The 15,733-nt window shown below is 40.3% G+C and overlaps 1 protein-coding gene across 1 annotated transcript in view; it reads left to right on the top strand.

The window, feature by feature from the left end:
- Positions 1 to 1,454: 1,454 nt before the first annotated feature.
- Positions 1,455 to 15,733, top strand: part of LOC137272342 (serine proteinase stubble-like) — an 86,943-nt gene continuing 72,664 nt past the window's right edge. The window contains exon 1 of the mRNA XM_067804710.1: positions 1,455 to 2,781. Coding sequence (XP_067660811.1) covers positions 1,455 to 2,781 — 1,327 coding nt within the window. The remainder of the gene's footprint in view (positions 2,782 to 15,733) is intronic.

The following is a 15,733-nucleotide window of genomic DNA, read 5'->3' as shown; positions in this document are numbered from 1 at the left end:
GAGTTGCATGAACAAAAAGAGTTTCTTGGATATATATATATATATATATATATATATATATATATATATATATATATATATATATATATATATATATATATACTTACTTCTAACTGTCTTTAAGAAATAGGTAATTTATTATGGACAAACACTTTTAGGTAGAATATTCGTTTAACACTCTATAATATATCTATGTACTGCTAAAGAAAGGGTCTATATTAAATTGCTTTAATCAGCTTAAGCAACTTTTGCAGAAAGAAATGTCAATCTACCCTACAGAGATATGTCATTGCAACATGTCATCATTTTTGCCCGTTTAATATTTTGTCCAACGGAGACAATGTTAATTGTAACAGTTTAGCAGACTTTCTTTGACCTAGTAAAGCACGACGTCGCCTGAAGGGTATTACACCTGGCACTGATTCCATAGAATGAATTGCACTATTGTCCTTGATTTTTATAGTTGTACGGCGTCCCTGCGCCTAATTGGCAAGCTATACCTGTAATTAACAGGTGATCGCTCCCGAAAGGGAGTAAGCTTTGCTAAATGCATCTGTCTTCTGAGTAAATACAATTATGCAAGGTTTTGCTTGTCAAACATTTACCGCCGACGATTATGACAAGTCAACATTGTATGTAAGGAGGAATAAGCGAAGTAAACGCTATTTATTCTATTTTATGCAGCAATGCCATTACTATGACGTCAGTAACCTTGAAATTAGACACACTTAACAAATCATTACAGTTTTCAAGAGCATTAGTGTGTATTTGAAACTTAAAGACATGCTCGCCGCCAATCCCCAAGTGTCTAGTCCCATCTGTGGCATCTTGCATAGTTTTTCACCTAAATGGCTGGAGCTAGTTGGAACTAAGACCCAGGCCTATTACCTGCACAGGATTTGTTTGCTCTAAGATCGGCACACAATTGGCCAGGCAAGTTTCAATCAAGGGGAAATGACTTGAACTGCCAGTGATACAGCAGGAACTGTTTGTGTCCTCTACATGTTACAACCTTGACGTCGTCACATCAAGCTCCGGCCCAACGCCGGCAAACAGCGCGCGGAACTCGCGTATCACGTGACCAGCGCGGCGACGGAATGCCAGCAAGCAGACGACACAAGACGATTCCTAATCTCTTTGAGGGCGAATTCAAATACGAGGATTCTGTGTGGATTACGCCGCCATTGACCAGCCCTCTGCTTGCAGGGGAACCGCGCAGTCTGTTTAAATTTCTTCCTACTTCTAGCTGAGTTTAGTTGTCGCTGGCAGCGCATGGAAGACGGTTGTTGCTGCTCGTATTAGCTCATAGTGTGACATTGCGGATAAGGCAGGCGTTTCTAGTCAGGAGTAGGAGGACACGCAACTGAGTTGAGCATTGTGCTTCCTATTTGGGTATAGCTTTTGGATCTTACCTTATTCGTCTCTTGGATATATTTTCGCCATAATATACTACAATGGTGCAATCAATATCATCAAATGTTAGACATTTTGTCTTCAGATTCACAAACGTGTGGACTTTATCGTTGTGGATTACGATAGCTTTTGCCAAGGATTCTAAAATATCATTATATAAACCACCCGTGAGCAGTCCTTGCAAGTTCCCAGTGGCACAGCAGACTTATGTGAGGGACTCAAATGACTGTAGCGTGTTTTACACCTGTTTTGGGAACCGATCCTGGAAGTTGTCGTGCAGTACGCCGTATACTGTCTGGTCCCTCAAGTACAAGGTATGTGTCTGGAAACATTCCCCGTATGATGACTGTGATATACCCGACGTTGAATTTACCACGCCGCCACAACTCCGGCGATCCCAACGACCCCAACCCCCAACTCGAAGGCCCAAAACCAAGGGTCCCTTCACCCCACCCCCTACCTATAGGCGTTCTACTACTACCATCAAACCCCGAACATGGCGTCCATCGCCAACTGATAAACCCACCAGGGTACCAGTTACCTGGAAACCTACCTCGAGACGCCCGACAACCCGTTGGGTGACGAGGCGACCTCCGATAAGGAAACCAACACGGAAACCCGTAACCAAGAAGCCGCTTGTGAGACCTACTACTCCACGCTCCCTCACACTCAGGCCCAGCACCCGCAGGACACCTTTTACACCACCCACCAGTCGAAGACCCTTTACCAGGCGCCCTACTTATATAACTGCTACCCCTCGACCAACGACACATCGACCAATTACCCGTCGACCGTCCACCCATCGGCCAATTACCCATCGACCAATTACCCGTCGACCAACAACGCGTCGTCCATTTACTCGAAGGCCAACTACTCGACGCCCCAAACCCAAGAGACCCACCTCTAGGCGTCCAGTGTGGAGGCCAACTACAAAACGTCCTACATGGCGCCCTGTGACTAGACACCGAACAACTACTAGTGCCCCTAGAAGACCAACGTGGGCACCATGGACACCATGGACGTCATGGACGACGAGACCCCCTCTTACGTGGTGGCCGACAAGGAGGCCCTCTAACCCCTGGCTGAATGAAATCACCACGCAGTGGCCAACAAGGCCGATTTATACCACACCTCGGACTACACCAACCAAAGCTACTCGTAGAACAACTACAACTACATCAACCACTACAACTACCACTCCATCTACAACAACAACTACTACCACAACCACTTCACCTACTACAACGACTACCCCTACAACGACTACTATGACGACCACAACTACGACTCCCAAGCCAACAACTACAAAAACAACAACAGTAAAAACAACGATGACCACAACGACACGGCGACGATCGACGTACAACGGTAAGTACATTTCCCATTGACATCACTTCAGCCCTGTATTGCTGTGCCATTTTATTGTCGTGGTTAAATATTAAATGTATTAAAGTGAGTGAGTACAGTATTACGCCGTTTTTAGCAATATGCCAGCAATATCACGGCGGGGAACACCATATATGGGCTTCACACATTGTGCCCATATGGGGAATCGAATCCGGGTCTTCGGCTTGACGAGCGAACACCTAAACTACTAGGCTGCTCCACGATAAATTTCATATTCATTTTTCACCTTAAGGACAATGCCAAGTTTGATTAATCTCAGACACATGATCAAAGGATTGAACATGATAAAATAATGTTGACATATCTGATTTGAATTGAACCATTTGGTATTTGTTACGTCGATGAGACACATCTGTTAATATAACATCAGTGCTAGAGAATAACCAATATAAGATTTTTTTTTAAGAAACCCGAATCCGTGCACACTTTGAGGTGAGGGTTCTATGAATGGGTCGCTGGAAATCGGTGATGACAACAGGTTCTTAATCCCTTTGAATGACTCCAATTTTGTATGAGACTTGGTTGAACTTGAACAAGTATTCTAAACGTAATCATTTCAACAATAAAAACAATTTCTTTACGTTTAAGTGAGGCAAAAGTAAGACAAGTCAATATTCAGTCTCCATTCCATTTTCTTCTTGTCCGCCTTAAACCTATTTTCGTGGACATTGCTGAGATATCTGTAACACGTCAACATTTGACTAGAGAATTAATCCTTAGTCAAACAAATGCCATTGATTGTTTTCTATGCCTGTTCAACACCAATTCTTCAGTATCCCTCAAATGTTACTGCCCTGCATTTCCCCATTTTCCACGACTCTTGTCAGAAGTTGTCCGTCAGAATGTATGTATTACCTCGCACAGTCTTCGTACAGGTTCTTCGTCATACACGTGGTCCATTACACACTCTCACGTGGTCGGAAATATGTATTAAATGAGGATCTGGCCTTTTGGTGACTGTTCCTTTAAAACCTCTCGCCGGACCACTGACTGTGACTACATATAACTGCTCTCTTATATACCATTCGGAAACAGTCGGAGTTATTCCATTTTCCAAGCCTACCATTAGCCAGTGCCAATGCATATGAGAAAAAGTAACATATATCTATACAGATGAAACATTTCTAAATGGATGCCGTAAACTGTCACATTTCCCTTTAATTTCTCTTCATCATCTTTTCGCGTGTCTTAATCAGTTGCATTTTATCAATAATGTAAATACAATATCTCCTACTTTATTGAATGATATAATTACGGATGCAGTTTCAATAAATTATGATGTACCTTAACGATGCGTAACGCCATTTGTATAATACTTCTGTTCAAACAAATGCTATCCATATCTTCCAAGAAAGGGTTTTACCATCTTAATCGCTCCCAGTCAACGTATCTTTGATTTACGAACACAGGCGTATCAGTGAAAAACAAAAAGTACACAGCCAGAGATGTACTGTCATAGAGAGATGTAAGTTGAAAGAAAAAACGCCTACTCAGCAAATATTTAAGACGACGCCCATCACTGGAAAGCAAAGATGTTTTGTTGTTTCAATATACTTGTGGATTTATTCATAAATATATCACGCGTTTGGTGTTCGTATATCACCAAATGCTAGAATTTCTTGTCATCGTCCCCTGCTGCAAAACCGTTCTTGGCCGGCCTAGGTATGCTATATATTCACCGTGCCTGTGTGTGTGCTGCTTGTGTAATAACGAAGTCTGCTATCATTGCCAAATACACTAGCCCTTGTTTCTACACTACCTCAATCGACTTGACAAACTTGCGACATAAATACCTGGAAAAAACTTTTACGGAGGGTTCACACAAATTTACTTAAATGACTAAGATCCCTGTTTTTGTATATATTGGGAACACTTTGTTCCAGATTTATTTAGGGCCTTAAAAATCCAAGTCGTTTGCTGAAATGTGGGGAAGCGACACATATTGAATGACTCGTTTCTTATAAAGGTAAGGTAATATTTGTAAGCATCGCATGCATGAATTGTGAAATCCTGGAAACGATAATGCGTTTACATAATTTCACCCTATTCCCCCACTTGGTTGTATCACAAAGAACGCTTTCGTAATCCTCTGTGCAGTGAAGATGTTTATATTTCACACTGCACGGATGCATTCTTTGAAACACGTTGTCCAAGGACAACAAAGAAAATAAATATATATTTTTTTATAATATGTGTGTACAACATCATGCAGGCACTCATAACCCAGTTGAACATATTATTACAACCCATGTCCTTCACATACGCTTGGAAACATACATTTTGGTCACGGCTTTAATACTTTCTTTTTTATATAATAATGTCCACATTTGAGGACAAGAACTTACAATGCGCAAGAGCATTTCAAATACCGAATACCTGCACTGAGCCATTCGTTTTGTGCTGCTCAGTATGGAACAAGCATGCTTCTATCCTCCATCGACAACGCTACTTAATCCTTGGTAAAGCACTGGTGCGCTAGCCCCAACAAAGGAGCAAATTCGCCTTGAGGAGCCCGACCCTAGTGTGCATATCGCTTCAGCATCTTTACGAAACTCATGGTGAACATTCTGGCTACCCATTTCACCAAAAGAAAGTCGCACATATTTGCATTAATATGACCCGGTCTTTGAAATACACATAATTCGCAAGAATATGAAGTCAAAGTATGCTTTACTTGGTAAATGAAATGGTTCATGTTATGGAAGGGTGTGAGTAGAGATTTCAAGAGGGTCTCACATGGGCGAGGGATGTGAATAAAATGTCATCATCAGCTGAGTGAGCATGTTTCGTAAGACGCTTCTATTAACGTTATGCGAACCTGACCTTACACTTTCATCAAATGTGAAAGTCTAATTTGAGACACTAGTGTAAAAGATTTTACCTTTCTCATTTACAAAACTGTCTAAATAACATCGGGATCTTCCATTCGATGAAAAACACAAGCAAATGACTCGAGACAAGGATGAATTGTTGTAGCTCAACGATGCAAAGTGGGGATAGAGGTGGTGTCAGTGGATAAAGAACTGGTTTCAGGGAATACAGAACTATTTTCAGGGGATAAAGAACTCATTTCGAGGATAACATAACGCGGAAAACATGCAGGTGTTTCGAGTACGAGGAATCAGCATGGTTAGGATAATTGCTGAACTGTTTCTATGAAGAGTGTAAAGATTATCTTTATCCACCAACCAGGTCGTTAAGTGTGTCTCCCCATAGAATACAGCTTGTACGTACTTGAACATGATCCACCCCTATAATCACAGTCATCCACCTCCACACAATATATCTTGTCAAGTTTGTGTGTCTAAAAATTCCAGACAATTTGTATGTAAGCACGATTTATGAAGATGTTTGAAAGTTATTCAATCTACAAACTTAACTTTTTTCGAAACTCTTTTCGAAATGTAGAAACTTAAAAATCATGTTGAAATGTCCCTGCAAATACATGGGAGTCCGAAAATAGATCTTCCTGTGAGCGAGGTTCCGGTTGCATATCAGGGTATTAGTTTGTAAATATGATTCCTGACATGCGGAGTCCATGTGCGCCGTGGCTTTAGCCGAGGGTATTTTTAGATCTTTCTAATCGCCATTACGGAAGAGTAATAAAAGCTCCCATTGGTCTAAAACCGAGTGGTCAACAGTTTACAGAACTGACCTCGCATGGGGATTAACAGTGCACATTTACTTTCTCGCCTCTTTGAGTACGCGTCCACTGTCTAAATGAACGTGTCTTCTAAGTTCGCCTCTTGACCTCCGTTCACGTACTCATTACTCCCCCGATGCATCCAATCAAACACGAGTTCATGTCGTGACGTCATCGACTTCCTTTACATTCGTGATTGTACGTTGAATTTGTCACTTCTATTTCCTTCCGTTTCGATCAAACGGATATATCTCTATCACTGAAGATATTTTATTTAAGTGCGCATTCATCTTTACTTAGTTCCAACCATTCCGCAGTTCAAGTAACACATACCTTACAGTGAAGTTCAAGTCCTCTACCTCATAGTCACAGTTCAAGTTAAAAACTGTCCTTAGAATCACAGTTCAAAAACTTTACCTTATAGCCACAGTTCAACTGCCTTTCCTCATAGTCACAGTTCAAGTAAAACCTGCCTTTTGTCATTTACGCAAAACGTCCTTCATAATAACACTGTACGTAAAACAGTTCGAGTACAGCGTCCCTGATATTTACAGTTCAAAGGAAATTACATAATAGTCGCATTTTTAGTAAATTTTACCATAGTCACAGTTCAAGCAAAACGTCCTTCATAATCACAGTCTAAATAAAACTTCCCCCAAGTCACCGTTCGATTACAGGGTATCTGATATTTACATAGAAAGTACATAATTGTCACATTTTCAGTAAAACCTACCTTATAGTCACAATTCCAATAAACCTTATCCCAAGGTTGTCTAAACGACTCTAGTTGGAAGTGACCTGAAATGACTGTTGAGTTTGATTTGGGAATATTTCATTTTGATCTTTCGACGTCATATATAAGGTGTAAGTTCTCACAACATTCCATTGAGATGGGAACAGTGGGACCACAACATATCGGGTGAAATGTCAACTGACATCGATTATGATCCTTAGTTTTAAGCAAATATGACCTGTGTCACTTTGGGTTTTTCTCATATTAATCAATTATTCATGCAACATGACAACTGACATACAGCATACCACTTTTGCAGTATTGTTATTATTAACACAAATCATAAGAACCATATTAATGTTTGACCTAAAAAGTAAAAAAAAAAAATTCGTTTACGTATTTATTGTAATAAACACATGGTTGTTGAACCTGTTTTGTTGGTTCCCTTAAAGGGACTATTCTGTATGAAGCCATGAAGCATGATACATATTCTCTTTAAATGCCAGCGACAAAGCTGTTTCTGTTATATCAATGTGTATCAGCTAAAATCAGTAAGCTACTCTGTTATTGTCAATAAATATGATTAAGAACAGAAAGAAGCAAGAGCTTATGAAATCACCGTATATACATTATGCATAATTTGTCATTTTCTAGCCTCAAACTTCAGCACAATTGCTTTTTTCGTGCACTGGTTACTGCCTGCAAAATTTCACGTGCTCATATCTTTATGTTTCGAAATTCTCTTCCGACTAAATGAGAGAATATCAGTTCCAAGATAATGTTGTGGGTGAACTGGTTCAGTCTGTGGTTCAAGATTGTGCCGTCGAGATGACGTGTGGTGGAGCAATGTCTTCGTGTAGTGGAAGTATTTGCTGTCCGTGGGGAAACAAAGACTATTTCACTGTAACTCGTGGACTGTGTAAGTCACAGTCTGTTCATACGGCACACGTCATAGATAACAACAAACCGCTCGAAAGTTCCACTGGGCGGTTGATGAGAAACAATACATAGCTATTGTTTCATGCCAGTAGATTAGGGGTTAGTTAAGGACACAGTAGCTCAAGGATGGTTAAGGTCATATTTCTCAGGGTTCGTTGCGTTGTTGGGACGAGGATTCGCGAGATTACACGATAAAACAAGAACCTCCATTGTTTCGTCGTCTAAGTCCGCCATGTTGTTAGTTTTCGGCTTGATCTCTTGTACGGAAGTTTCATACATGCATCTTTTTCAGAAGCTGGAATAAGGCTGGACATTGTTCCCTGTTTTCAGTGTGCATCTGTGTTCTAAATAACGCATTATGTATTTGTAAAGGGGAGGTAACCGCAGTGTGACTGAGCACGAAGCGACTGGACATTGACTGACAAAAACAAAATGGCCGTATAACAACTCGGAGTAGTTGAGCAATTCAAGTTTAAAATTCTGAACAGCAGGTGCAATTTTTGAATGACCTATTGAAAGCGGGCCCATTGAATTCACTTCCTCAATAGGCCAGACTTTACCATTGCATGACAACGCCAATGCCAACATATCGGCAATACAAGGAACATGCAGGGGAGCATTTATGGTTCATATTTTCTGGATGGAAGTCTATTGTTGAGTCCGTTGAATTTCAAACACCCGACATGTGTGTTTGTTATACTGAATACAAGACTGCTTGTTGATATTCAGATGAATCAACAATACCTGGTGTGTTCAATTGACAAATGGAAGAATATGCAGGAATAACGCAACGCTTTGACATAGGAGTATGACGAAATAGACACGTCGGAAATACATAACTGTTATAGGAAAGGGATGACAGAAGGCCTTAAGTGTCCTCAGGGTTGAATTTGATTCGACGACGGACGACATGTGAAATGTCCGTATCATGTCCCTTGTAATTTGAATATTTAATTTTTCTCAAATATTTTCTCATTTTAATTTGATTTTAAAAAATGAAACTACATAGAATCTGTCTGTGAAGTGATCCGGGTTCTCATATAATGACTTGATCTAAATGGGCGGATGTGTCAACAGTTAAAAGCTCAAGAAGGAGCGAAAGTATTTGATAAAAAACGTTTTGAAATTCCTTTCCCCAAAGTATACATGCCTTGTTCTGTAAAGGAAGTCTGAAAAGCGTGAAGAAATTTGGCACAAATGAGACACCTGATAAAAATAGTACCGTGCACTTGTTTAACAAAAACATCATCTTCTTTGATTATTTCAACTGCTAATGCTAAATACCTGTCATGTGGTACTATAAGGATGCTCTAGTGAGGAGTTTGAGTTTCCGGCTGCGGTATCAGTGATTTCTTCATGCTTATCATACTCCACATTTACGTCACCACCCACAGCCTCCCTCCTCCGCCTTATTTTCAGTACCGTCAGTTCCGCATGATCTTATGAATACTTCATCGTGTGTCGGCGACACCTGCTTGTCATAGACACCATACCTGTCAATCACGACCGACATGAACAACATTTTAAACGACATTCCGGGAGTGGAAATGGTGTTAAATACAACATTAACCGTCAGTCCTTTGGACAAAACAGGAACCTTCTTTATTTGACCTCAGATATTTGAAACTTAAGATCACGTGTTGATATTTGACCAATCAGTGGCAAATATTCGTCTACCTTTCAGATGGAAACGTCTAGTTCCGGTGTTTTGTTCTAGTAATTTCCGCTTCATGTATTCTGTTCAAGGGTTTAGTGTCTATTGGGCAGTTCCGTTCGTTCCGCACAAGGAGGTCAGGCCAGTGCTTGCTAACGTTGTGAATCGGGTTTAAACTGAAGGAACGTGTTATTTGTAATTTCGTTTGAATTCAGAGGCTCATGTTTTGGTGGAGATGTTTTGCTATGATATGTCATAACTTATGTTGACGTACCAATCAGGTGGTCTCGTTTCATTAAGCGCTGTGTCAATATTCCGGAAGTGCTTGGATCGTTGCTCATAACATCATCCACTTCTCTGACTCGATTACTGACATGTATGACGTGTATTGTTGTTATGTTAAACATATATTATAGAAACAATAATCATCATTCTTTTACATACTGCTGTCATATGTCGCATCTTTTTATTTACATAATTTGGTATTCTCGATCCATGTTGCGTTACATTGCATTCCCTTCTAAACAGCTATTGGTGTTTGGATTTGTACTTGGGCATTTTTTTATTTCCGTTGTACAGTTGGTATAAGTACAGTTAACTCTCCGCGTTGTCAATGAAGTCTACGTTAGGCAATCACAGGGAGGATGAAGTGTCCTGAAGACGTTCTGTCGCCAAGCCTAGAGCGCACGTGTTAAGACTTGCTGTTTAGGCGTTCAAATCAACTTCCCTTTCAATGAGGCAAATGAGATTGTTAACACCGTTTGGGGAAGCTTATCTGTAATAGCCTGACACTAAGATACTACTTTCCTCAGACCATGTAACATAGAGCAGTCTCTGGACGTCCCCTGCGAGCAAACCGATGAGAGCGGAGATTTGTTTTAAGCAAATGAGGAGATGATTTCTCAGATCACATGACTGCTCAGAGGCACTGGGTCCACGTTCCCTGTTCAACGTGTCAGGGTTGATTGTCAGGTCACTCAAACACACACACGCACACACACACACACACACACACACACACACACACACACACACACACACACACACACACACACACACTCACACACACAAATCCAACAAAACAACCAAGCAACCAACCAAACAAAAAACAAACAAAATAAAAACATACATCGGCAAATTAAGATACTGAAGTTTGCTGATGATAACATGCAAAGAAAACAACAAGTCCGTATAGTGATCTTTATTCATACCAGGAGTGTTTTATTATAATGCTGCTAAGAGGTCGTTACATCTGGTAACGACAAAGAAGTCATGAGTACATTTCAGTACAGAGTTATCCCACCATTACCAGCCACTTCGATGTTATCAGAACACACAGCTGAGTGAGTGAACATGGTTTTACGCCGCTTTTAGCAATATTCCAGCAACATTATGGCGGAGAACACTAGAAATGGGCATCACACATTGTACCTATGTGGGGAATCGAACACGGTCTTCGGTGTGACCAGCGAACGTTTTAACCACTAGACCATGGAATCAGTATACGCGTGTATAACAACTTTCGAAAATGAAGGTCTCTTGAAATTCGTAATTTTTATGGTCTAACTCAATATGAGGAATGTTTGATCAAACGGCTATTTTAACCAAAGGTACCTCAAAATTCTCACAATAAGATACCTGTTGAATATATTTATAATGGCCATAAAGGACCAAACGTATTGAATATTTTGAATACACATAATTTGACATCATGAGCACTGAAGACAAACATATCACTGCTAACATATATGTCACAAGAGTAACTGAAATCATTGCACCTGGTTGTCCGCTGATCAATATTTAATTGATGCGTATTCATTTGAGATTGTAGACTTTTTTTATAAAATTCAGTATGTAACAATTTTCGAATATGAAGGTCTTCTGAAACTCAAAATTTTCTAGAACTGTTCTAGTACTGTTTTGTCAACCTGCTACTTCAACCAATGGCATTGCTGAATTCCCAAAATTAGGTACCTGTTGAATATATTAGTAATGACCACAAAGAACCATGATGACTGAATAAGTTACATAAAATTGTTTACATCGTGCGCATGAAAATCGAAAATTACACAAATATGTCACATCAACAAGTGACCTCATTGCACCTGGTTGCCCGCTGATGAAAAAATAGAAAGTATGAATAGAAAGTACGAATCAATTTTCCATAGAAAATTTGTTCTTGTCTTTCCGTCTCTTCTATTTAGAGTTAAAAGCCAAAATACTTTCACGACTTCATGTCATGGAAAGAAGAAATGTGTCCAGAACTGAACAATGTGACAAACGCAGAGACAACGCAACCACCTTGTGTGGCAATGCCTTTGATATAAGTGATGGGAAATATCTCCAACAGTTTTTGACCCTGATTGACTGTCGATCCACGTGAGGCTTGGGCTGGTTTTGGAAATCCTGCGCCTTATTAAAAACACCAACACCGTGACCAAGATTCATTAAGAACTTTCAACAGAACTTCATGAAAGGAAATGTCTGAGATCATCCAAAGTCAAACCTTCATCATCAAAGAGGAAAGAGATGTTAGCGTTCACAAGCTACATCAGTTTCTATAAAGAAAGCAGTTTTTATCTCATTTACCTCATTCTTGGAAACCAAACCAAGTTGCGGAAGTAGCTGTTACTTGAAGGTATCTCTTCTAATAAACATTTGAAAATGTCAACCCAGGTGCACCGTGGATATTCAGAATTTTTCAAATGAAGACTTTTTTTTCTCTCTAGGATTCGTATGTTTATCGGCGTTTCAATTATCCAGACTCATGTTTAACAATGGCGTCGAGGATTCAAAATAAAAATTATGACCGAATTACTTTAAAAAGTGTTCACCCCGTCATACAAATATAACATTTATTAATGATAGCGAGCTGGTCCAAAATCAGCTTCTCTGTTTGGGTGCACGTATTGCAAAATGCTGTGAATTCCAACATAAGGGACTTAATCAGTTGCCAGTCTTTGGTATTTTCCAGGACCTATATCAAAGACAGTAACCTGGACGACACAACAGAAACCTGCCTGACAAAGCTTCACTTTGAATTGTAAAGTTTCTCACACAATTAATGCCATTCTGATAGCATAGTCTGAAGGTTAGTAATAGGCTTAACAGGAACATAAATACCTTTTGAAACTTTGGTTTGGGCTCTGGGGACAGGCTTCGTATCTAGGTATTACTTGAAGATAAACAAGTGTGAAACCCATGGTAACTGAATTTAATTTGACGACAAATAGAGTTTAGTTGAGTTGTCCACCATTAAGGTGTGGAAACGTGGAAAGTTGGCAAGTGATGACTGAAGCCCAGCCCATATTGTCATTCATTCTTCAGATGAAGATGGAACCGCGCCAGTTGGCAGCGGTAGTTCTCCCGCCAAAACAGAACTGGAGCCAACTTACCGTGACCTCTGGGTCATTACCGGCTACGCCCTCCATGCGATATTGTCATGTCGAAATATCTTCATTTTGACGTCCGTTATATATTGCTCAAGCTCTGTAACATATACTCCTGAAAACGAATAAGGAAACACTTGAAAGTGCAATTGTTCCTTTATTCTTTTCCAGAACTTCACCAACGGTGCAACGCAAAGCTTGTGGGAGAAACTAGGGCTTAGATTTTCGAAGCTCTCTTTGGGCTAAGATAGTCGTAAATTAATGTATGGCACTTACGAGTATCTTAGCGCTAAGAGAGCTTCGAAAATCTAGGCACTGGAGAAGAATACAGGAACACTTGTACTTTCATGTGCCCCCTTATTCGTTTCCCATGACTGCAACACTGAGTAATCGCTCGCTTGCGGTCTTGTAAAGAAGAGAAGTACATTATCAGGACTTCTGATCTCAGTCATCAAGGTATTTCTTGAGGGTAACTTGAAAGAAATATTGATCACACGCAGGCACACCTCCATTACCATCCCCATACGGTTTAATATTGACATCACTTTGTCATTTTTCTACTTCCCGGGAATACGTATCTGGTAGGGTGAGTGGTTGGGTGAGTTTAGTTTTACGCCGCAGTCAGCAATATTCCAGCTATCTGGCGGCAGTCTGTAAATAATCGAGTCTGGACCAGACAATCCAGTGATCAATAACATGAGCATCGACATGCACAATTGGGAACCGATGACATATGTCAAGCAAGTCAGCGAGCCTCACCACCCTATCCCGTTAGTCGCCTCTTACGACAAGCATAGTCGCTTGTTATGGCAAGCATGGGTTGCTGAAGACCTATTCTACCCCGGACCTTCACGGGTGTCAGGTAAGGACCATGGTGGAGAAGTGGTTAAAGGTTTTGGAGTAGGCCAGTGATCAGCAACACGACTTAATATGGAATACAGAGCATACGCGTACTTAAAGATGCTTATGACATTTGTAACAGGCAATGTACGATGATGTATTACTCACGACAAGGCATTTTCGTGTTTTGGTGTAATGTGTGTCTCAAATTGTCATTAGTTACTGTATTATTTATTCTGCTAACAGTGTTTAGGCGGTCTTCTAATTGCGAGTTTTATCATGTCCCTGTAGGTTGAGGTTTCAATGCAGAAACTATGTGTAACCCGAATTCGAAAGATAAACACGAATATATGAAACGGTTTAGGATCAGATATATTCAGGGATGAAGAATATGAGGATTTTCTGGATTTGAAATTTCATTTGATATGATGGACCAATGGTCAAAGACAACAGGCAAAATGTAAATATGCCTAGCGTAGTGGTTAAAGCGTTCGAAGATACGGGCCGATTGGGTACGATGTGTGAAAAGGGAGCGCTTAAACCGCACTCACTCACTCCAGACAAGAACAAGGTTCAACACAGGCTGTATGTAATCTAAAGGATCCAATACATCAAGGAATAAGCGACCTTGTTTCTGTAGCGGCCACAAAATTTCCAAGTTCCGTGCTGGGATTCGAACGACGGACCTTCTGATCCGAAGTCGGACGCCTTGTCCACCAGAGATTAGCCCCAGTCAGCAGGATGACAAGGTAAGGATGTCATCTCTGGGATGACTCCACGCCCTGTTTCATTTCCATGTTATAACACTTGTATACGTTGATCTGACGTTTCACTATTATGGACAATTTGAGCTGTGACCGGGATGAAACAGCCAGAAACACATTGCCCATGATTACTGAACAAATTACATTTCTTTCGATGATTACATGCTTTTCCATTGTCTAAGATCGTGTAAGCATAAACGTTTGTCAGATTCTGGAACAGTAATTGCAAGGCAATATTTTAAGAGTATCCTGCTAAATGAAAGATATTGTCCGTTAAACGCATTTGTCAAGCACTATAAGGGAAAATATATCCTTATACGACTTGAAACCCGAACTTACTTTTTTACATCATGTAGGAAATGGACTCGAACAGTCGGGGGCGGACGGATATTAAAGATATCTGAGTAAACTCTGAGGAACACTCCCAGCTTAATGCCATACATATAAACAAATATATTACAATGACTGGACAAAAAGGATATCGTGTGTTTGCTTTCTGGTTGTTTACCTTGGCTGGCTGTTGATGTTCAGGTATATGGAGGACTTATACTGTTAAGATAAGGCTATACCTTGTGCAACCACAATGACTTCAGGATATTGATGGGGATCTGGAAGGTCTCCTGAAAGGCGGATGTTTGGATATTATTTATTCCATGCAGGTGTTTTTAAAGTATATTGATACATATTATTGATGTCATTTATTTGTTTGAATTGAGTATGATACGGTATGAATGTCCATCGTTTGATTGTGTTTGACATACTTGTTTATGTCACAATCCGTTCACCCACCTACCCACATGTGACAATCATACATAGGCTATCTGTCACAAAAGTATTATGGGGCCATCCTGTTTAGGTTTCCCAGTACAGCGCTGCAATATTTACGGTATCGATGCTCTTGTGGTGTATCCTAAAGGGATGGCATTCTCTGTAGCTTTAGCCAGTGGTCAT

This window comes from Haliotis asinina, chromosome 2 (genome assembly GCF_037392515.1).
Source record: "Haliotis asinina isolate JCU_RB_2024 chromosome 2, JCU_Hal_asi_v2, whole genome shotgun sequence".
Lineage (NCBI taxonomy): Eukaryota > Metazoa > Mollusca > Gastropoda > Lepetellida > Haliotidae > Haliotis > Haliotis asinina.
The sequence above is the reverse complement of the archived record's forward strand: the minus strand, read 5'-3'. Positions and strand labels throughout refer to the sequence as shown.